The sequence below is a fragment of the Paroedura picta genome, chromosome 2 (genome assembly GCF_049243985.1).
Source record: "Paroedura picta isolate Pp20150507F chromosome 2, Ppicta_v3.0, whole genome shotgun sequence".
NCBI classification, from domain to species: Eukaryota; Metazoa; Chordata; class Lepidosauria; order Squamata; family Gekkonidae; genus Paroedura; species Paroedura picta.
Genome location: NC_135370.1, coordinates 174827274 through 174851301, shown reverse-complemented (window position 1 = coordinate 174851301; position 24028 = coordinate 174827274). Strand labels below are relative to the sequence as shown.

Here is a 24028-nt window from a genome sequence, read left to right as displayed (position 1 = left end):
TGAAGTTCAGTAGGGACAAGTGTAAAGTTCTGCATTTAGGTAGGAAAAACCATGTACACCAATATAAGATGGGGGAGACTTGTCTTGGCAGTAGCATGTGCGAAAAGGATCTAGGAGTCTTAGTAGACCATACATGGAACAGGAGTCAGCAGTGTGACTCAGTGGCTAAAAAGGCAAATGGAATTTTGGGCTGTATCAAACGGAGTATCGTGTCCAGATCACGGGAGGTGATGGTACTGCTTTACTCTGCTCTGGTTCAACCTCACTTGGAGTCCTGTGTTCAGTTTTGGGCATCCCAGTTGAAGAGGGATGTAGACAAACTGGAGCATGTCCAGAGGAGGGCAACAAAGACAGTGAGGGGTTTGGAGACCAAGACGTATGAAGAAAGGTTGGGGGAGCTTGGTCTGTTTAGCCTGGAGAGGAGGCAACTAAGAGGGGATCTTATAGCCATCTTCAAGTATATAAAAGGCTGCCATGTAGAGTAGCGATCCCCAACCTGTGGGCCGCAGACCACATGTGGTCCGTTGACTAATTGGAGGTGGGCCGCAAAGGACGCCTTCTCCCCCCCCCCCCCGGGCCCTTTACCTCATCCCCCCAGCCCTTTACAACACACTTCGGGTGTCATTGTCTCCCATCACTCCCAGATGGGACTATCTCGTTGCAGAGAAACAAGCTCAGGGTTCCTATTGATTTGTCATTGTCATGAGTTAAAATGTCCATGAAAATAAAATGTTCCTTATGTTCATTGTTGTGGCGTGTCTGTATCTTATTTTGAAGGGATGTTTAAACATTACCATAGCGATCAGAGAGCGTTAGGGCAGTGGTTGAGAGTAGAGGAGTAAACTACCCCCCCCCCACCGGGCCTCAGTAAAATTGTCAAGCATTGAGTGGTCCCCAGTGATAAAAAGGTTGGGACCACTGATCTAGATGATGGACCAGAGTTGTTCTCTCTTGCTCTGGAGTCTTTTCTACCCTCCCAGGAGACTTTTTTTACTGTAGCCTTGGCCGTGTTCCACCAGCCTGGAACTGCACCATGAATTGGGCTGGAACCAGTTGGCCGTGGACTCTAGTCAATGTAGTATTAAGGCTGGGATATCATTAAATAATTATATAGTGTCGGTGCGGACATTTGACTTTCGGTTCCTCCCTTGCGTGTTCCTTCCTAATTGTGTGGTACCACAGTACTTCTCTCCCCCCCCCTTTCATCTGCTTCTCGGCCATCAACAAAAATTGCCCTGTGTTGATCTTTCTTTGATGGGGGATGACTCCAGTAGGCTTCAGGGCTCTAGAGATATGAATTTCCCAGAAATATTCAGGCCAGGAAAAAAAAATTAGGGAAGAATTGAAATGCATACCACGTTTTCTTTCTCTTCAAACCCAATAATACTTAATGCTGTTTTTACAGAATAAAATCATAGAATCATAGAATCATAGAGTTGGAAGGGGCCATGCAGGCCATCTAGTCCCACCCTCTGCTCTACGCAGGTTCAGCCCTAAGCATCCTAAAGCATCCAAGAAAAGTGTGTATCCAACCTTTGCTTGAAGACTGCCATTTTATATTCGGTACAATTTTATGTGCTACCTTTTTGGTTTATTTACAGAATTCAGAAATGTTAACGCCTTAGTTTTCTGCAAGGAAAAGTGTGCCTGTACCTAATACAGAAAGACCCAGAGGGAAACCCCCACACCCCGCAATGCCTCCGAGGGAAAAAGTGAAAGCGGTAAACAAAAGCAAGTTATTTGGACAGAAGCAATTCATAGAGGACTTGCAGTACGTAAAACAGGGTATTTAGACGTTGATTTAAACTGTATCCCATTGAAAACGTCAAACTTTTCAACAATATATTATCATACACATCGTAGTATATTAATTATGGACACAATTACTCATATTTAAACAATTAACATATATTTGAAAGCACGTATTTATAGCACATACAACAACATGCTTAATTTTGTGAATTCTTTCAGCCAAATCTCTATAAATAATTTCATAGAATCATAGAATCATAGAGTTGGAAGGGGTCATACAGGCCATCTAGTCCAACCCCCTACTCAACGCAGGATTAGCCCTAAGCATCCTAAAGCATCCAAGAAAAGTGTGTATCCAACCTTTGCTTGAAGACGGCCAGTGAGGGGGAGCTCACCACCTCCTTAGGCAGCCTATTCCACTGCTGAACTACTCTGACTGTGAAAAACTTTTTCCTGATATCTAGCCTATATCGTTGTACTTGAAGTTTAAACCCATTACTGCGTGTCCTTTCCTCTGCAGCCAACAGAATCCTGCCCTCCTCCAAGTGACAACCTTTCAAATACTTAAAGAGGGCTATCATGTGCCCTCTCAACCTCCTTTTCTCCAGGCTGAACATTCCCAAGTCCCTCAACCTATCTTCACAGGGCTTGGTCCCTTGGCCCCAGATCATCTTCGTCGCTCTCCTCTGTACCCTTTCAGTTTTATCTACGTCCTTCTTGAAGTGAGGCCTCCAGAACTGCACACACTACTCCAGGTGTGGTCTGACCAGTGCCGAATACAATGGGACTATGACATCTTGTGATTTCTCATCAAGAATATTGCACAGGAGGTGTTTTTAAAGCTCCCTCCGTTGGGGAGGGGGAATGGAGAGAGTGAATTGAGCCAGGAAGAATTTTTTTCTCCGGGTTTTTTCCAGTTTTCCCTGGGCTTTCACCTCTCTTGCTCTGCCGATTTTTTAGAGCCGGAGTCATTTAAGGGCTGAGATTCATTCTGATCGACACGTGGAATAATATAACATGGAAATGTGTAAGCTTCAGACTACATTTACTTTGCGTATAATCTGCAGACGTCACGTTTTAAATTTTGCTCCATTTGGATTGTTGATCTGGGGATCTTGGGCAAAGTTTTAGAGACAAAAGGAGGGGTGACATTCACCCGTATTCTTTTCAAAAAGGTTGTCTGCATGCTGACTTTTTCAGCCTTCCAGATGTTGTCAGGCAGATGTGGCCTATTCTTTGACCTCCCCCCTTAGCTTGCTAGCTTGGATCATTTCATGGTCCTTAGTATCATATCGTACCATGAAAGTAGAGGCAGGAAATCATTCTCCTGTTGCCTCTCCTTAAGTGTCCTATTGCATGCATTTAAGTCATTCTGGACTCCAGAATGGTAGAGGACAGGAAGGCCTGGAGGATCATTGTCCATGGGGTCGCGATGGGTCGGACACGACTTCACACATAACAACAACAAAGTCATTCTGATTTCTCTTCCTCCTTCCGGAGCGTGGAAGCAGAGTAGCTGTGCTTTGGTGTGAAAAGATGTACACACTGCTTAGGATTGCTCTTAACTCTGGAAGATGCATATTGGTTGGATTTCTATACCATTCTTCCTCTCAAGTGGGCTCTGGGTGGTTTCTAATAAACAATGTAGATAAAACCCCTACCCCTGCCCTCACCATATTAAATCCCCTCCGCCCGGTTAACCATACTGGGAGAATCCAAAATGGGGGGGGGGTGCCAAAGAGGAGGGAGGCCCATATCATTTCCAGATAGCCATGGCCTCATCCGTAAACCTGATGGAAGAGTGCAGTTTTGCAGGGCCTATGGGACTTTCGACAGCTCTATCAGAGCCTGGATTTCCACCGGCAACTCAAGATTACCAGCACACTGGAATTAGCAGAGTACAACAGTGTCCAGGACCTCGATCCAGAGTGCCACCAATAACTTGTGCAGCTATCGGAGGGCAGATTGAATATGGGCCCCTCCACATGTTCCCCATTGTGACCTGTGCATTTGCCTTCTGCGCCAGCTGTAATTTCTGAGACAACCAGGAAAACTTGGCTATAAAAATAATAATAAGAAGAAGAGTTGGTTCTTATATGCCGCTTTTCCCTACCCGAAGGAGGCTCAAAGCGGCTTACAGTCGCCTTCCCTTTCCTCTCCCCACAACAGACACCCTGTGGGGTGGGTGAGGCTGAGAGAGCCCTGAGATTACTGAAGAAGAAGAAGTTGGTTCTTATATGCCGCTTTTCCCTACCCGAAGGAGGCTCAAAGCGGCCTACATTCTCCTTCCCTTTCCTCTCCCCACAACTGACACCCTGTGGGGTGGGTGAGGCTGAGAGAGCCCTGAGATTACTGAAGAAGAAGAAGAAGTTGGTTCTTATATGCCGCTTTTCCCTACCCGAAGGAGGCTCAAAGCGGCTTACAGTCGCCTTCCCTTTCCTCTCCCCACAACAGACACCCTGTGGGGTGGGTGAGGCTGAGAGAGCCCTGAGATTACTGAAGAAGAAGAAGAAGTTGGTTCTTATATGCCGCTTTTCCCTACCCGAAGGAGGCTCAAAGCGGCCTACATTCTCCTTCTCTTTCCTCTCCCCACAATAGACACCCTGTGGGGTGGGTGAGGCTGAGAGAGCCCTGAGATTACTGAAGAAGAAGAAGAAGTTGGTTCTTATATGCCACTTTTCCCTACCCGAAGGAGGCTCAAAGCGGCTTACAGTCGCCTTCCCTTTCCTCTCCCCACAACAGACACCCTGTGGGGTGGGTGAGGCTGAGAGAACTCTGAGATTACTGAAGAAGAAGAAGAGTTGGTTCTTATATGCCGCTTTTCCCTACCCGAAGGAGGCTCAAAGCGGCTTACAGTCGCCTTCCCATTCCTCTCCCCACAACAGACACCCTGTGAGGTGGGTGAGGCTGAGAGAGCCCTGATATCACTGCTCGGTCAGAACAGCTTTATCAGTGCTGTGGCGAGCCCAAAGTCACCCAGCTGGTTGCATGTGGGGGAGTGCAGAATCGAACCTGGCATGCCAGATTAGAAGTCCGCACTCCTAACCACTACACCAAACTGGCTCTAATAATAATAAAGATTATTTATTTGTTTATCTATCTATTTCTGGGGCCAAGACCAAGGGTAGCACCACATGGAGCGAGCCACAGTAATCCAGCTTGGGGGGGGGGACCATTGCAGGGGACCACTGTAGCTGGGTCTCCTGAGGCCAGATAGGGTGCTAGTATCTTTGCCTGGTGCAGGTGGCAGAATGCCTGGCGCACTACATTCGTGACCTGAGTCTCCATCGATAAGGAGGCCTCAAAGTTCACCCCCAAACCCTTGGCTGTGCACGAAGCTGTTAATCACGCAGGGAAAAGGTGCTTCCTCCACTTCAAGGCAGAGAAAACACTCTTCTTTCACGTCTGTTGATCTAAATACCTGTCCGGTGGCTTGCATCCACAGCCCTTCCCACTCCCCAAAATCTGTTCTGCCCTGGAGCCCCCGTGAGAGAACAGGAGATTCTTGCTAGGGTAATTTGCCCGAAGGGAGAGATAGCTACTATTTGGTTAATATCAGTGTAGTCTCAGATCTCTCCTGGATTCTCTTTGGCCAGTATGGCTCTGGGGAGTTTCCTGCTCCAAATTTCCCATGGCCCTAAACATCCTGAGTCTTTTTTCTTAATCATTTCCTGATATTCATTTGCCCTTGCCCAAGCTGTCTGCATCACTCTGTAGTCTTTGTGCACGTCTCCGTAACCCAAGGCAAAACAACCATCAGGTACTGGGGGCTGGGGGGCAAGGGTCAGCTCTTTCTGTCTTGTTTTCCGCGCCAAGAGCCAGATTGCATTGAATCAACCCCCTGAAGAGACCATCTGCTGATGAAATGGCCAGATATCATTGTAGAACTTCAGAAAGGGAAGAGCAGAAACAGTGTTACAAAGAAAAAAAACATCTACATCCCCCCCCTCCCGTCCCCAAATCTGTTCTTGTTCAAGAAATGGAGAAGGGGAAAAAAGGGTCCTCCAAAGCAAAGCTATTCAAGAGTAAGGCACCCACCTGATATTTTGCGTTGTTCGTTTACTTAACGTGCTGTGGTTATTTTCTGGATTGCTCGGCTTGCTGTTGGGAGTCTCCGCGAAACCATGTGTGGCGGGACATAAACCTCAATAATAAAAAAAAGATTGTGCAGATGTCGTTGTATTTCTCTGGCATGCATTTCTCTCTGGGGCTGGAGCAAGGCAGAGGCAGCAGTCCTAGGTAAACAGAATTTTATTGTACTAAATTCATTTATAAGGGCCGCCTTTCCCACTAAGACTCAAGGTGGATTGCAAAATTACATGAACCCCAGTTTTAAACGGACTGAAACGGACTCCGGGGAATGGTAGAGGACAGGAAGGCCTGGAGGATCATTGTCCATGGGGTTGCGATGGGTCGGACACGACTTCGCACCTAACAACAGCGACAACAAAAGTTTTAAAAATGCAGATTGGGTGATTGATCCTTTGTCATGTATTTCTCTTTGTGGCTGCAGCAAGGCACAAAGGTAAATGGGATTTTATTAACTTTGGTTGTATTGACTCTTATTGTATTGACATCATTTGTAAGGGTGTCTTTCTCGCTAAGACTCAAGGTAGATTATGTTTTTTTTTTTAAACAATTCCATCAGGCAGCCAGGACCTCCAGGAAGTGGTGGAATGTAGAACAGGAAACCTGCAAAATGGAGCTCTTCTGCCAGGTGTTTGGTAGAGCAGCAGAAACCTCCAGGAAAGGTTGAGCCCAAGGGACTATTCAAGGGACTATTCAAGGTTGAGCCCAAGGGACTATAAAACAAACCACTGAGGAAGAGAACAAACTTGAAAACTGGCCGTTGAAAAAGGAGAAAAAAATTGTGTTTATTCGGAACCCGTTTTGGCTTATATTTGCATTGGATTACGTTGACCTGTGAAAGATATGAAAGCAAGATCTATAAAATAAATTGCCATAAGGATTACAGTTTTGTACCAGCCAACTGGTTGAAATTTTTTTAGTTAGGCGTTTGGTTGAGGCCGGGTGAGAGCCATGGGGCTATGAGAACGGTTCCCTCCCTCTCTATGTCAGTAGTTCTCATCTGGTCTAATGCCGCGACCCCATACAGCATGCGTGTGCACGCTGGCCTCCTCCAAGGCTTCCATGAACTCTGAGGTGGCTTAAATCCCTATTGCTCATCTGTCACCTGCCACCCCCTTGAACCTTCACAGAATCCACCTCTCCGTCAGATGGCTACCCAGCCTCTGTTTAAAAATCTCCAAAGATGGAGAACCCACCACCTCCCGAGGAAGCCTGTTCCACTGAGGAACTGCTCTGACTGGCAGGAACTTCTTCCGAATGTTTAGACGGAATTTCGTTTTAATATCATCCCATTGGTTCTGGTCCGTCTTTCTGGGGCAAGAGAGAACAACTCTGCTCCATTCTCTACAGGGCAGCCTTTTAAATACTTGAAGATGGTGATCAGATCCCCTCTCAGTCGCCTCCTCTCCAGGCTAAACAGACCAAGCTCCCCCAACCTTTCCTCCTACGTCTTGGTCTCCAAACCCCTCACCATCTTAACGTGCAACCCCCACGTTGAGAATCACTGTTCTGTGTTCCAGGACCTGGCAGTAGGCCATGCCTGGAACCTTTTGGTGATCTACCCTCTGCTTTCCATCACCAGTCTCTCTCATATACCTTCCGGCACCAACGTCCCCGGAGTTGGGGGAGGAGTTTTTATTGTTACCATCATTTTAGCGGTAAGGTTTAGGGGGTGTTAGTTTTATTTTATTGAAGCGGTCATTGACAGAGGCGAATGGAGGAAACATTCCTATAGAATCGCCGAGGGTCGGACACGACTGAACAGATAAAACCATAATCAGTTTTATTATATTGCGATGTCTTTAGGTTGTAGATCTGTTTTATGTTATGTTAAATTGTGAACCGCCACAATACAGGAAGTGGGTTAGAAAGGTAGAAAACAATGCAAAGGTAATCCATACAATAAACATTGCAACCGAGTACGGCCCTCCCTCTCTCTTATGCAACAACCGCAGCGGCTCCATCACAGTACAGTTCTAATTAGCCCGCATATTGAAAGCTGCCGTGAGCTGAATCGTTTGATACCCAGGCGTTTGATTGAGGCCGGGTGGAAGTCCGGGGGGTTATGAGAATGGTTCCCCCCCTCCCTTTATGTTCTAGGACCTGGCATTAGGTCCTAGAATGATGGATGGATGGATGGATGGATGGATGGATAAAAGGAAGGTATGATTGGATGGATGGATGGATAAAAGGAAGGTATGATTGGATGGATGGATGGATGGATGGATGGATGGATAAAAGGAAGGTATGATTGGATGGATGGATGGATGGATGGATAAAAGGAAGGTATGATTGGATGGATGGATGGATGGATGGATGGATGGATGGATGGATGGATGGATGGATGGATAAAAGGAAGGTATGATTGGATGGATGGATGGATGGATGGATGGATGGATGGATAAAAGGAAGGTATGATTGGATGGATGGACGGATAAAAGGAAGGTATGATTGGATGGATGGATGGATGGATGGATGGATGGATGGATAAAAGGAAGGTATTGGATGGATGGATGGATGGATGGATAAAAGGAAGGTATTGGATGGATGGATGGATGGATAAAAGGAAGGTATGATTGGATGGATGGATGGATAAAAGGAAGGTATGATTGGATGGATGGTCTCCTGTCTAAACACAAACCAGGGTCAACTCTGTTTAGTCCTGTCAATTTTGGGGGAAGTGGGGGAAAGAAGGGGGTGATAGATGTTCCTAGCCCTAGGGAAGCACACCTGGCCTCGACCATGGTCAGAGCCTTTTTGGTCCTGGCCCCGACCTGGTGGAATGAGCTCCCGGGAGAGATGCGGGCCCTGCGGGATTTTTCAACGTTCCGCAGGGCCTGCAAAATGGGGCTCTTCCGCCAGGTTTATGGTTGAGGCCGGGGCTGATAATATAAACCTATGCCCCCCCCCCCGGGGACTCAGGATTCGGACCCGAAGCAAAACATCATCAGGACCTCCTCTCCACCCGCTATTGGTAACATTATTGTTTTAATGGGGTTTTAATGGGGATTTTGGGATACTGTTACCCACCACGAGCCGCAAGGGAGTGGCGGGAAATAAATCTAATAATAATAATAATAATGTAAAAGAGCTTGTTGTTTTTCATAGCCATGGTACTGTTTCTGTAGGGCCGGAGCAGAGGTCTTGAGCTCTGGGCCTGTAAAAATTCCCTTACATGACTTTGCATTGTGTCACTCTCGAGGCAAGGAGCAGGACGGCATTTCAAAACGAGTCCCGTGCAGTTTGGGATTCAGGTTGTGAGGGCGGAAGGCTGCTCGGGATTACGTGACCAAGCCCCAGTGTTCTTAGGTTGCGGTAAAAGGGTGAAGTATAGCCAAGGCAGCGGCTTGGCACTGTGGAAGAGGGTATGAGCCAAGAGAGGCTTAATTGCTACTGTTACCGTTCCGGTGCTGATAACTGATCCCTGCGGCACTGAGAGCACCTGTGGAGGCAGAAAATCCCCACTCTGGAAGCATTTTGCAACTAAGCAAAACCTGAGGTAGGGTGGTTCAGAGTGGCAGCTTCCAGTCTGTCGAGCCGGGTTTTAATACTCTGCTCCTCCTCCACATGCAGCCAGCAGGCTGACCTTGGTGTAGTGGTTAGGAGTGCGGACTTCTAATCTGGCATGCCGGGTTTGATTCTGCACTCCTCCACATGCAGCCAGCTCTCCATGGGCTCTCCATGGCACTGATAAAACTGTTCTGATCGAGCAGGAATATCAGGGCTCTCTCAGCCTTACCCACCCCACAGGGTGTCTGTTGTGGGGAGAGGAATGGGAAGGCAACTGTAAGCCACTTTGAGCCTCCTTCGGGTAGAGAAAAGCATCGTATAAGAACCAACTCTTCCTTCTTTTTCTTCTTGTCACAGTCCTGACAGAAGCTGTTCTCACTGAGCTGTCAGGGCTCTCTCGGCTCCACCTCTCGGGAGAGGAAGGGAAGGTGATGATCAGCCACTTTGAGACTCCTTCGGGCTGTGAAAAGCGCGGTATAAAAACCAGCTCTTCTTGGTCGCTGACAGCCCAAAACTCTTCTCTGAAACCAAAATGCCGTTTGTATCGCAGGTTAATTTTTTGTGTTTGCTGTTAACTTCTGTCGTCAAAACCGGCAGCGTTTCAGGTTAACGTATTCAAAAAAACTCAGAAAAGTGTTGCACTGGCAGCAGAACAGATAAGAGAGAAGGTAGAGCAGAAGAAGAAGGCACAGGTGAACTATGGATAGGGTCCCAATGCAGCTCATCTTGTTGAAATGCCTCTAAGCCAGCCTTTCTTGACTTTTTTACCATTGAGAAAACCCTGAAACAGTCTTCAGGCTTAGAGAAACCCCAGAAGTGGCGCGATTGTGCAGAGTGCGGTTGGGAAGCATAACTCTGGACATGCCCACCTGGGTCCCCTCCCCTTTCCACCCCCTCCAGGCCCATCATTGGCCATTGGGGGGTCAACATAACCACATATGGTCATATCACCCAATGAATGTTTAACAGGTTCTAAAAATGTATTAACAATTAAGGAAACCCTTCCAGGGCCATCAAGAAATCCCATATATGGTCATATCACCCAATGAATGTTTAACAGGTTCTAAAAATGTATTCCCGGCCCTAGGGAAGCACGCCTGGCCTCGACCAGGGCCAGGGCTTTTTCGGTCCTGGCCCCTGCCTGGTGGAATGAGCTCCCGGGAGAGCTGCGGGATCTTCCATCGTTCCGCATGGCCTGCAAGACGGAGCTCTTCCGCCAGGTCTACGGTTGAGGCCAAGGCTAACACCTATGCCCCCCCGGGATCTGGGATTGGGATTGGGACTGCTATCCCCTCTCCACCTGCCAGTAGTGGGAGGGGAAATTGATTAGCCGATCTTGCCATGCTAGTTAGTTAACTAATAATGTCAAAACTGTAGTCGTTGTTTTAATGGATTTTAATGGGGTTTTAAGATGTTGTAACCCGCCACGAGCCGCAAGGGAGTGATGGGGAATAAATCGAATGATGATGATAATAACAGTAACAGTAACAATAACTGTAACTATAACAATAACAATAATAAAGGAAAGCCTTCCAGGGCCATCAAGAAATCCCATATATGGTCATATCACCCAATGAATGTTTAACAGGTTCTAAAAATGTATTAAAAATTAAGGAAAGCCTTCCAGGGCCATCAAGAAATCCCATATATGTTCATATCACCCAATGAATGTAACAGGTTCTAAAAATGTATTAAAAATTAACTCAAGGAAATCCTTCCAGGCCCATCAAGAAATCCCATATATAGTCATATCACCCAATGAATGTTTAACAGGTTCTAAAAATGTATTAAAAATTAACTCAAGGAAACCCTTCCAGGGCCATCAAGAGATCCCATATATGGTCATATCACCTAATGAATGTTTAACAGGTTCTAAAAATATATTAAAAATTAACTCAAGGAAACCCTTCCAGGCCCATCAAGAAATCCCATATATAGTCATATCACCCAATAAATGTTTAACAGGTTCTAAAAATGTATTAAAAATTAATTAACTCCAGGAAACCCTTCCAGGATTTCACAAAACCCTGGTTGAGGAAGGCTGCTCTAAGCCAGTGGTCCCCAACCTGCGGGCTGCGGCCCGGTGCCGGGCCGCGAAGGCCATGGTGCTGGGCCGCGGCTCCCTCTCCCTGCCCCCCCTCCCCGCAGTAAAAAACTTCCCAGGCCGCAAGCTTGCGGCCCGGGAAGCTTCTTACTGCAGGAGGGTGGGGAGAGGGAATCAGGGCCGCGCCCGCGCATCGCGTGTGTGCCATGCGCGGGCGCGGCCACGCATGCGCAATGCGCGGGCGCGGCCACGCATGCGCAATGCGTGGGCGGGACAGTTGCCCTGCCGGTCCCCAGCCTCAGCAAGGTTGGGGACCACTGCTCTAAGCCCTTAAAAGCACTGTGCCCCTTCTGCCGTTCCTTGAGAATGGGAGCAACACAGAAGGTGGTCATGGATCTCAGAACGCCTGAAAGACATCAAGTAAGCATTGCTTTTACAGCTGCAAAGTCAGGCTTAAATGTGCACATGCAGTACTTGGATGAAATATCTGAAGGGTAAGCAAAAAAGAGGTTAAGAGAGGGCTTAATTGACTCACGTAGTTCTTGTAGCCACTATGATTATAAATAAAATGCGTATATTGGTCCAATGCTTACAGAACTGTGGGATTCTACCTTTCTTACTCACCTTATTTATATCTCACGCCCTAAAACATCCCCCAGGAAAGCCCAGTTTTGTTAGATCTTGGAAACTAAGCAGAGTCTGCTCTGGTTTGTGCTCGGATGGGAGACCACTGAGGAAGTCCAGGGTTATCATGCAGAGGTAGGGAATGGTAAACCACCTCTTGAATGTTTTTTTTTTTGGTGTATGTTTGTGTGTGCCTTGAAAACCTTAAAGGAACCCCTACATTCAGAGGCAGAAACCACATCAGCTTTTATGTCCTATTCTTGGATGTCTGGGGTAACCGGTTTGCCAGTGTGTGAGACAGGATGCTGGACTAGGTGGACCTTCACTGGTCCTTCTTATGAAGGCCTCGGCCTCTCTGCCCTGTTCTTGGCCCTCCAGAGGAACTAGTTGGCCACTGTGTGAGGCAGGATGCTGGATTAGGTGGACCACTGGCCTGGTCTGAAGTTGGCCAAGACTTGACAGGTATTTCCACCACGACCCTAAACACATGAATTTATTTTTCCTGAGTCAGATCATTGGTGTGTCAAGGTGCATAGTGTCTGCTCTGAATAGAAGCGGCTATCCAGGGATTCAGGCCGAGGTCTTTCCTTCACCTGCTAACCTGGTCCTTTTAAAAGGAGATGCCGGGGATTGAACTGCAACATTCTGCAGTCACCACAAATGCTCTGCCCCTGAGTCCCAGCCAACCTGTGTATGTTAATCACTCCTTCCCAGGAACTCAGAAATGTCATACATGGATGGAGATACCATGTTTTCCTTTGCAACATGCTCATGTGGTAGATTGGACTGAGGGAGATGCTGGCTGATAGAGGGGGAATTGATTTCCTATTAAGCTTTGTGGTCCAAGCAGGGATTCATGTCGAGGTCTTTCCGTTCCAAGGCTAAACCTGGAGTTGTCAGCTTTCCGCAGGGCCTGCAAGACGGAGCTCTTCCACCAGGCATACACTTAGGCCCGGGTGGAGTCCTGGTGTTTCCATCAGAGGATTCCCACCACCACCACCACCACCACCTCTCTCTGATGCCTGTTAGATCTGGCTCCTCGCACCCAGTGGAAGGAAACTTGACCCTCCAGTTGAACGGGGAAGGAGGAGGAAAGAGGGAGTTGAGTAAGAGGTAGCTTGAGTAGGAGGTCGCCATTTATCCATCTTTTTATTTATTGTTGTAAGGGATGTTTTATGGGGTTTTACTGCATTTTATCGTTTTAAATTGTGTGAACCGCCTGGAGAACACTGGAAGAGCGGTGGCATATAAATAAATAAATAAATATCACGACGCCACGCTGGCTCCTTTCATGGCAGAATCTGGGGCACCCAAGTGCAGGGCGGTGTAGGTATTCCCCGGTCCGAGGCAGAACATTGGCACTACCTTAACATTATGCCGTCCACGTTATAATTTTGCCTAAGCTAATAATAGCCCTTCCACTTTGCGGTGTGAATAAGCAGCAGGCTGCAGGTCCTCTGGTAAATGGCCTTAATATTGTGCACAGCCTTGATAGAGGTCCAAGGCTGTAGGAAATTGGGCAAGCTCTTTAGTGTTCTTTGGGGGGGCTGCCACCCGCACCGTCCTTGTGATATGCCGTCCTGTTTCTGCACATCAGCTGTTTTTGCGGGAAGGACTACTCTGACCTGCTGCCTCCGAGGTAGAAAGGGATATTCTGCCAGATGTCTTGGGCAGGAGCCTGTGGCTTTCTCATCACTGTGGGTATTAACCCCTTCCACGTGACACTTACAATAACAACAACAATAATAGTGGTAGTAGTAATATTTTATTTCTAACTGCCCTTTCCCGAAGGCTCAGGGTGAAGAACAACATATGAGAACCAGACAATTTGCAGGCATTAAAGGTAAAGGTATCCCCTGTGCAAGCACCGGGTCATGTCTGACCCTTGGGGTGACGCCCTCTAGCGTTTTCATGGCAGACTCAATACGGGGTGGTTTGCCAGTGCCTTCCCCAGTCATTACCATTTACCCCCCAGCAAGCTGGGTACTCACTTTACCGACCTCGGAAGGACGGAAGACTGAGTCAACCTTGAGCCGGCTGCTGGGATCGAACTCCCAGCCTCATGGGCAGAGCTTTCAGACTGCATGCCTGCTGCCTTACCACTCTGCGCCACAAGAGGCTCTACTCCCTCTCTTACACACTAGCATTTCCTTTGCTTTTCCATCTCAATAATTTTAAGGACACAACATGCCATCCCCGTACCAGGCTGTCCTACGGGGGAGTTCAAATAGTGATTGACGCTCTCTTGATCGACGGCTCCTTCAAAACACAGTCTTCAATATCTCCTCCCAGCTTAATGCATTACGGCACGTTCTGTCCCTCAGCCAGACATGAATCTGTTCTATGCAGTTTGCTGTTGTCGGCACGGGCCGAGTTTAAGTACACTTTGTAGTCAAACAAAAATACTGCTGATTGTGGATTTAAAAAAAGACAACAACGACTTTATTTTGTGTTCCGGCTGTTGCAGTCCGAAAGAACAGTGTCTGAGGCTTGCTACAGAGTACAAAAGTAATATTTAATCCTTCCCCCATTCCGGTGATTTAAGCAGCACAACTAAGTAGAGAAAATTTGCAGCTAGAAGATCTTTTCTAGAGGAGATTTATTTCTGGACTAGGAGCCAAGCCCGTCGTAATGGGTGCTAGATTGGGGGGAGGGTGCTAGATTTGGGCGGCCTCTTCCTTCCCCCCAGGACCTGGAAAGGCTGCAGGTAGCTGTTGGGGAACTCATCGGCAGGGACAGCTCCCACGCAGCAGGGATCTGCAGCCTCCGAGCCTCGGACGGAAGTGGAAGGAGGAGGGGGTGGTCAGGGGAGGGGGACAGATGGTAATTGGCTGGCTGTTGGACAGACAGGCAAGCTGGTTGGAGGAGGAGGCACTGAGGGGCAAGACAGCCGCCCTAAGTGGGAAGCAAAATTTATTCGTTTATTAAGAGCCTCTTGTGGCGCAGAGTGGTAAGGCAGCCGTCTGAAAGCTTTGCCCATGAGGCTGGGAGTTCAATCCCAGCAGCCGGCTCAAGGTTGACTCAGCCTTCCATCCTTCCGAGGTTGGTGAAATGAGTACCCAGCTTGCTGCTGGGGGGTAAACGGTAATGACTGGGGAAGGGAATGGCAAACCACCCCGTATTGAGTCTGCCATGAAAACGCTGGAGGGCGTCACCCCAAGGGTCAGACATGACCCGGTGCTTGCACAGGGGATACCTTTACCTTTAATGCCTGCAAATTGTCTGGTTCTCATATGTTGTTCTTCACCCTGAGCCTTCAGGAAAGGGCAGTTAGACATGACTCAGTGCTTGCACAGGGGATACCTTTACCTTTATTCGTTTATTTATTAAAATATTTTAAAGCTCTCTTTTCCTTTTGGCTGAAATTTGCAGTTTTCAGAATAGCTGATTTTTTTCTCTTTTCATAATGGAAGTCCTGGGGAAAAAAGAAGTGAGATAGATTGGAGGCCTTATCAGGCTCTCATTTTCTCCCTGGCACCTAATGTTGTTTTGACAGGGTCACTTATCACACAGCTGGTAGTTGGGCGCAGAAAGAGAAGTGGAATTTCGGAAGAAAGAAGAACCAGCTTTCCCCCGGTCCTTTCTCATTTTGAAGTGCAAGAAACAAACTACAACCTTAGAGTTGTATGGCAAAATAAAATCACTAGATGCGTAATTCCTTCCCTTGCAAAAAACAACAACAAAAAAGCCCCCAAAAGAGATCTCTGAATCAGATTTCTGTTCAGCAATGCATGAGGAATCTATGTTCAAATAGCATAACTGCTCAATTTCTCCGTGAGTCAGTCACCATTTAAAGAAATGACCATACAAGGACAATCTGGGCAGCTATGAAACATAAACTGTATTGGGCAAGAACCGTAACTGGAGAAAAGTAGTTCAACTTGACAAATGTTCTTAGAACATCTGTCCACTCTGTACTTTCCTATCCTGCTGCTTCTTGCACCTCGGTATTAAAAGGTAAAGGTATCCCCTGTGCAAGCACTGGGTCATGTCTGACCCTTGGGGTGACACCCTCCAGCGTTTTCATGGCAGACTCAATACGGGGTGGTTTGCCAGTGCCTTCCCCAGTCATTACCGTTTACCCCCAGCAAGCTGGGTACACATTTTACCGACCTCGGGAGGATGGAAGGCTGAGTCAACCTTGAGCCAGCTGCTGGAATTGAACTCCCAGCCTTATGGGCAGAGCTTTCAGACTGCATGTCTGCTGCCTTACCACCCTGCGCCACAAGAGGCTCTTTTGCACCTCGGTATTGCTACTGGTCATCTTCTCTCTCCTAGCCGTCCCTGCAGAGTTACCCCCGCTGCTTGCCTGGGATGGAGAAGGCAGAGAAGGAAGTACTTCTCCCTCGTCAAGGCAGAATGTGAGATCCTTCCACAACGGCCTACCAAGGCGGCCCAGAAAGAACCTGTCAACAGAAAAAGAGGAAACGCAGGAAGGGAACTGTCCGAGTCTGCCATGAGTGCTTCTCTTAAGGCCTGCGTCATCGAGGCCTGTGAGTTTCACAAGCTGGGACGCCCATCGGAACTCAAACTTACAAGAACTTGTGGGCACCCAGTGAAATTAAGCAGCAGCAGTCTTTCACTCTGTACCATACCAGATGACTTGCTGCATACATCAGTCAATATTTCTCATGTACGTGATTGGGTGCTCTTCAATTCAGCTATCACAATCAGCCCCATGGTATAAAACAATTTAAAAAGACCATTCTAGAGCATCATATTTAGTAAATATAACAACACGTAATCTTAGAACGGCCCTAATATCTTCGCCGATTGAAAGGATGCCATCAGCCATGCTCTCTGGGCGATATCTCTGAATACCTACAGCCCAACGCCTGTGTATATGTGGAAATCCATCTGTGGAGGACCTGGCCCACTATGTTTTGGCTTGTCCCCTGTACTCCGAACCCAGGGGCAAATCCCTTGCCAAGTTATTACCAAACTCACACCCTATTTCTGATTTTAACAAAGTCACCTCTCTGAGAGCCAGTTTGGTGTAGTGGTTAGGAGTGTGGACTTCTAATCTGGCATGCCGGGTTCGATTCTGCGCTCCCCCACATGCAGCCAGCTGGGTGACCTTGGGCTCGCCACAGCACTGAGAAAGCTGTTCTGACTGAGCAGGAATCTCAGGGCTCTCTCAGCCTCACCCACCTCACAGGGTGTTTGTTGTGGGGAGAGGAAAGGGAAAGAGAATGTAAGCCACTTTGAGACTCCTTCGGGTAGAGAAAAGCGGCATATAAGAACCAACTCTTCTTCTTCCTCAGTAATATCAGGGCTCTCTCAGCCTCACCCACCTCACAGGGTGTCTGTTGTGGGGAGAGGAATGGGAAGGCGATTGTAAGCCGCTTTGAGCCTCCTTTGGGTAGGGAAAAGTGGCATATAAGAACCAACTCTTCTTCAGTAATCTCAGGGCTCTCTCAGCCTCACCCACCCCACAGGGTGTCTGTTGTGGGGAGAGGAATGGGAAGGAATGGGAAGGCGATTGTAAGCCACTTTGAGCCTCCTTCAGGTAGGGAAAAGCGGCATATAAGAACCAACCAGCTGGTTGCATGTGGGGGAGCGCAGAATCGAACCTGGCATGCCAGATTAGAAGTCCGCACTCCTAACCACTACACCAACCTGGCTCTCCTAACCTCTCACCAAACTGGAAGATCCGAGCCAAAGCATTTTTACAGGAGCCTCCAGCTTGATACACCATTTTATCCCTCTTATTGTAACTCAGTAGTCCATGTTTACAATTTTATATACGCAATATCGGAGAAATACTGTTTTATTTGTATTTGGACCATATTGTTTTAATTGTGCTTTGAAATGGTCTTTGGCTATATACAATAAATGTTATCGTATCGTATCACAGTAGGCTCACTTAGAACAGGCAACAGGAAATCCTTCTGCACCCAGAGAGTAATGAACACATGGGATTCCCTGCTGCAGGAAGGCGTGACAGCGACAAGCATAGGCCTCTTCAAGAGGGGCACCCCCTGCTCAATGCAGGATCAGCCTCAAGCATCCAGGAGAAGGATCTGTCCAGCCGCTGCTTGAAGACCGCCAGTGAGGGGGAGCTCCCCACCTCCTTAGGCAGCCTCTTCCACTGCTGAACTAGACTCATAGAATCCTAGAGTGGGAAGGGGCCACATAGACCATCTAGTCCCACCCCCTGCTCAATGCAGGATCAGCCTCAAGCATCCAGGAGAAGGATCTGTCCAGCCGCTGCTTGAAGACCACCAGTGAGGGGGAGCTCCCCACCTCCTTAGGCAGCCCCTTCCCCTGCTGAACTAGACTCCTAGAATCCTAGAGTGGGAAGGGGCCATGCAGGCCATCTAGTCCCACCCCCTGCTCAGTGCAGGATCAGCCTCAAGCATCCAGGAGAAGGATCTTTCCATCTGCTGCTTGAAGACGGCCAGTGAGGGGGAGCTCCCCACCTCCTTAGGCAGCCCCTTCCGCTGCTGAACAACTCCGTGAACCCCACCCCCGGTACCTTGCCGATATAGTTTTACACGAAGTTTAAACCCGTTCCTGCAGGTCCTTTGCTGCCCACAGGACCTTTTTCCTGCGCTCTTCTAAGCGGCAAGCTTTCAAATATTAGAGGACAGCAACCATGTCCCCTCTTTATGTGCACAGAAAGCTTATACCCGGAATAAAACTTGATTGGTCTTCAAGGCAGCGCTGGATTCAAACTCGGCTTTGCTGCTTCAGACCAACATGGCGACCGGCCTTAATAACTTGAGAGAGACTATCAAAATTAATGTAATTTGTAGAAAACACAGGCCTACTCTCAGGAGAAGGATACGGTTGATCTATTTTATTTGACTAGTCTTTTGCAAAACAAAACACTCCCTTTCAAGAGATGAGGAAACATTTAATTATTGTTTGTGACACCGCATCTATGTATGACTACCTTTCAGTAGGCGAAAGGTTTCTTCACTTCTCTCCTACACACAGCAAGACTAAAATACTTAACTTTAAATTTGTCAGCGGCCAGGGATTATTTCTGAGTAGAAGAACCATTCATGCGAGAAATATCTGGGCCAATGAGAATGGTTAGATGTGCTTTATTAAGATGTGCCTTTCAAGTAGGGGCCTTGTGTTGTACATCTTTCTTTGTCGTCCACTTTTCTCATTGGGAATCAATAAAATAGAACCGCTCAGCCGATGAGCGAATGAATTGCGAAGTATAGTAAAAAAAAAAAATCAATTTGGCAGCAAAGATGACTGGTAAAACCTAAATGTGGAATGAGAGTGGGCGGATTGCGGGTATGAGAAAGCCTGATGCAGTACACGTGCTTTAAGGCAAGTATGTCTCCTGGAGAGGAGAAGACTGAGAGGGGATCTGATAACCATCTTCAAGCATTTAAAAGGCTGCCGTGTGGAGGATGGAGCAGAGTTGTTCTCTCTTGCCCCGGAGGGACGGTCCAGAACCAATGGGATGAAATTAATTCAAAAGGATTTCTGTCTAAACCTCTGGAAGAAGTTCCTGACAGTTAGAGCGGTTCCTCAGTGGAACAGGCTTCCTCGGGAGGTGGTGGGTTCTCCACCTTTGGAGATTTTTAAACAGAGGCTGGAGAGCCATCTGACGGAGAGGCTGATTCTGTGAAGGTTCAAGGGGGTGGCAGGTGACAGTGGATGAGTGAGAGGGTTGGGAGTGTCCTGCATAGTTCAGGGGGTTGGACTAGATGACCCAGGAGGTCCATTCCAACTCTAGGATTTTATGGTACTGTTTTCAGAAGGAATTGCTATCTTTTCTAAAGATCTATACAACCATTGTGAAAATGTATAAATGAACAGGAGGTGACTTCGAAAAGGAATCCACTCTTCCTACCTTGATGGTTTGGAGGCCTGAGGCAACAGTTCTTCAAACCCAGCCTTAATTAACTGCCTCGCTTTAGTTAGACACAAACTGTTTGATTGCATGTTCTATTCTGCATTCTGATTCACTGAATAGTCCAGGCTTCCTCAACCAAGGTTCCATGAAGTCCTGGATTTTCTTGACGGCCCTGGAAAGGTTTTTCAAATGGGTGGGAGTTAATTTTGTATAAAGGTAAAGGTAAAGGTATCCCCTGTGCAAGCACCGAGTCATGTCTGACCCTTGGGGTGACGCCCTCTAGCGTTTTCTTGGCAGACTCAATACGGGGTGGTTTGCCAGTGCCTTCCCCAGTCATCACCGTTTACCCCCCAGCAAGCTGGGTACTCATTTTACCGACCTCGGAAGGATGGAAGGCTGAGTCAACCTTGAGCCGGCTGCTGGGATTGAACTCCCAACCTCATGGGCAGACAGATTCAGACAGCATATCGCTGCCTTACCACTCTGCGCCACAAGAGGCTCTTTAATTTTGTATATATTATTTAAATTTCTTAAACATCGGGTGATATGACGACATATGGCCAAGTCGACCTACCCACACTGCTCCCAAAATGGCCAATGATGGGAAGGGGAGGGGCCCCGGGTGGGCGTGTCCACAGCTCTGCTTCCCAACCCTATTCTGCACCATTGTGCCACTTCTGGGATTTCTCAAAGCCTCAAGAATGTTTCAAGGATTTCTCAGCGGTAAAAAAGTTGGGAAAGGCTGGAATTGTCTTTTCTCAACCAGGGTTTCCTGAATGGGTAGGAAAATAATTAAATTTTAATATATTTTAAAACTTTGTGAAACATGTCCTCACTTCAAGAAGGACGTAGATAATATTGAAAGGGTACAGAGGAGAGCGACGAGGATGATCTGGGGCCAAGGGACCAAGCCCTATGAAGATAGGTTGAGGGACTTGGGAATGTTCAGCCTGGAGAAAAGGAGGTTGAGAGGGGACATGATAGCCCTCTTTAAGTATTTGAAAGGTTGTCACTTGGAGGAGGGCAGGATGCTGTTTCCGTTGGCTGCAGAGGAGAGGACACGCAGTAATGGGTTTAAACTACAAGTACAACGATATAGGCTAGATATCAGGAAAAAAATTTTCAGTCAGAGTAGTTCAGCAGTGGAATAGGCTGCCTAAGGAGGTGGTGAGCTCCCCCTCACTGGCAGTCTTCAAGCAAAGGTTGGATACACACTTTTCTTGGATGCTTTAGGATGCTTAGGGCTGATCCTGCATTGAGCAGGGGGTTGGACTAGATGGCCTGTATGGCCCCTTCCAACTCTATTATTCTATATTGTGCAGAGAGGAAGGGAAGGAATTATAAGCCATTTTGAGACTACTTTGGGTAGTAAAAAGCCCGGTACAAGAAGCCGCTTCTTCCTGATCAGATTATAAGAATAGTAATGTTTCTGTTGTCGTCTCATGGACATTTTTTAAAGTTGTCGTTTTTCAGAAACGTCTTTTTGGATAACAGAGTGCCTTTAATGTTATTCAAAAAACTGTCATTGAAAATTAAGACAGGTCTCTGACTCAGTGTTACAGCAGAAGCTTTACTTTGCTTTACAGTTTTGCTCTGCTCCTTGAAGACGGGTGAGATGTCAATTAAATATCCTGGTGTTTGCTGATTTACGCCAAATTCAGCAAGAGCGATAAAGCTCATGTTTTTTTCAACATTCAGCAGCAAGAGTTCTGAGTGCAGTTGATTGAAACGTTCCTGGACCTCATCTCAGCTGCTGAGGCATTCTGGACTGTCAGCAATCACACCTGTGAGGCTTTGGGGGAACTGTCAGAATGTTAAATCAAGCGGGAGATGTGGCCGTGAGCATTTGGTGGAAAGAGGTCCTTCCAAGGAGAGAGCAGTCAGTATATGACTAATCTACATCTTATCCATAGAGCCTCTTGTGGAACAGAGTGGTAAGGCAGCAGACATGCAGTCTGAAAACTCTGCCCATGAGGCTGGGAGTTCAATCCCAGCAGCTGGCTCAAGGTTGATTCATCCTTCCATCCTTCCGAGGTCGGTAAAATGAGTACCCAGCTTGCTGGGGGGTAAACGGTAATGACTGGGGAAGGCACTGGCAAACCACCCCGTATTGAGTCTGCCATGAAAACGCTGGAGGGCGTCACCCCAAGGGTCAGACATGACCCGGTGCTTGCACAGGGGATACCTTTACCTTTTTACATCTTATCCATAGATTTATATTCCACTCAGTTCAAATTCAAACAGTTCCGTCCTGTAGAGGCCCACATTTTCAGTAGCTGCTTTGGGGAGTAAGGGGTCCAACGAAAGAAAAATAAATTGGATTGACACAGTCTTTTCTTTCTTTTAATGTTAGACTTTGTATACGGACATCATGCAAGCATTGCGTGTGAGACAAAACCATCTTCTTTGCCCATGAACCTACCCTTCCTACTCCAATGATCTTCAGAGGCCTTACTTCAAGTGCCCCTCCCATCGGAGGCTTGGGGGGGTCTTTTCAGTGGTGGCACCAAAACCTTGGCCCTCCCCCCCCCCCCCCGATCAGATTCGTTTGTCTTACTCTGTCTTCGGCCAGCATGTGACGTCTTTTGCATTTGATGTACTCTCAGTAAAAACTCATTGGCATTCTTCCCTGATTGCACGTGTGTGAGTGTGTGTTTGTTTACATACTTTTAAATCCTGCTTTAAATGTTTTATCGCACAGATGTTCACTGCCTTGGCAATGATGCCCTATAAACGTTTAAAATAAATTACGCGTCAAGAAATGTCTGCTGTTAGCTGTTCGCAATCCCCAGTTTACTCTTCTAGCCTGTGTCGTTAGTGCTGAATTCCTAGCACCGATCAGTTGCCCATGCAGGTTTTAATATTAAGTACGTCTGTTTTGTCTTACAGGATTAGTTCGGAACGCAGGAAGGAGAAGTCTAGAGATGCCGCCCGGTGCCGGAGGAGCAAGGAGTCGGAGGTCTTCTACGAACTCGCTCACCAGTTGCCTCTCCCCCATCATGTGAGTGCGCACCTTGACAAAGCCTCTATTATGAGGCTAACCATCAGCTACCTGCGCATGAGGAAGCTGCTCGATGCAGGTGAGAGTTTGTTGACGGCTTGTCAAGGGAGCACTGGGTGAAAAGGAAGCTGGAAACAGCCCAGGAACAGACCTTAGAATCATAGAATCATAGAGTTGGAAGGGACAATACAGGCCATCTAGTCCAACCCCCTGCTCAATGCAGGATCAGCCCTAAGCATCCTAAAGTATCCAAGAAAAGTGTGTATCCAACCTTTGCTTGAAGACTGCCAGTGAGGGGGAGCTCACCACCTCCTTAGGCAGCCTATTCCACTGCTGAACTACTCTGACTGTGAAATTTTTCCCCCTGATATCTAGCCTATATCGTTGTACTTGTAGTTTAAACCCATTACCTTTTAAGCATCCATGCTGCAATTCCATGAAACCGCGTCACTTCCCAGAAGCTTATGTTCTTTTTCCTACTGGATCCGGGAGATGGCTTCATGGAAATGTCAGAGGGGGGAAATTTAAAACTAAAGAAAGTTGCTCTAGTCTAGATTCATTTATTTCGATGGGATTAGACTGGAGTAACTTTCCTTCGGGTTGCGCTAGAAAAAAAACAATGTATATACAATCACGAACAATGGATCTTCACACCATTGGTCAGTTTGGGTTTAATTTCTGTGAACGAACCCTTGCAAAGTTGTATGGCTGGGGGGCCACCAAAACATGAGGAACTGTATTAAAGGATCGTGGCATTAGGTAGGTGGAGAACCACTGATCTAACGTGTGCTGGCTCTTCTCAGGTGACCTGGAAGCCGAAGCGGAAATGGAGACGCAGCTGAATTGCTTCTATCTAAAAGCCCTCGACGGATTCGTCATGGTCCTCTCAGAGGACGGCGACATGGTCTACATGTCTGAGAACGTGAACAAGTGCATGGGGCTAACGCAGGTAGGGAAAACGGGCTTCTCCCTTCCGCTTTTTGTCCCCCCCCCCTGCTGTGATTGTAGTCCATCGACCCAAAGCCCTGCTGACTTGAAAACTGCTGAGCTTGGACAGAGTCCAGTGTTTTATCTGCCCTTCGTGCCCCAGACAAAACTTCTCCCTCTGTCTCTTACAGTTTGAGCTGACGGGACACAGCGTGTTCGATTTCACTCATCCGTGCGACCACGAGGAGCTGAAAGAAAT

The 24028-nt window shown here is 47.5% G+C and overlaps 1 protein-coding gene across 1 annotated transcript in view; it reads left to right on the top strand.

Annotated features, from left to right (window-relative positions):
• LOC143828958 (hypoxia-inducible factor 1-alpha-like) overlaps nucleotides 1–24026 on the top strand; it is a gene marked incomplete at its 3' end in the record, with an annotated part of 46250 nt that extends 22224 nt beyond the window's left edge. Inside the window, exons 2-4 of the mRNA XM_077319110.1 lie at nucleotides 22731–22921; nucleotides 23646–23791; nucleotides 23961–24026. Of these exons, the coding sequence (XP_077175225.1) occupies nucleotides 22731–22921; nucleotides 23646–23791; nucleotides 23961–24026 (403 nt within the window). The remainder of the gene's footprint in view (nucleotides 1–22730; nucleotides 22922–23645; nucleotides 23792–23960) is intronic.
• Between the last annotated feature and the right edge of the window lie 2 nt (nucleotides 24027–24028).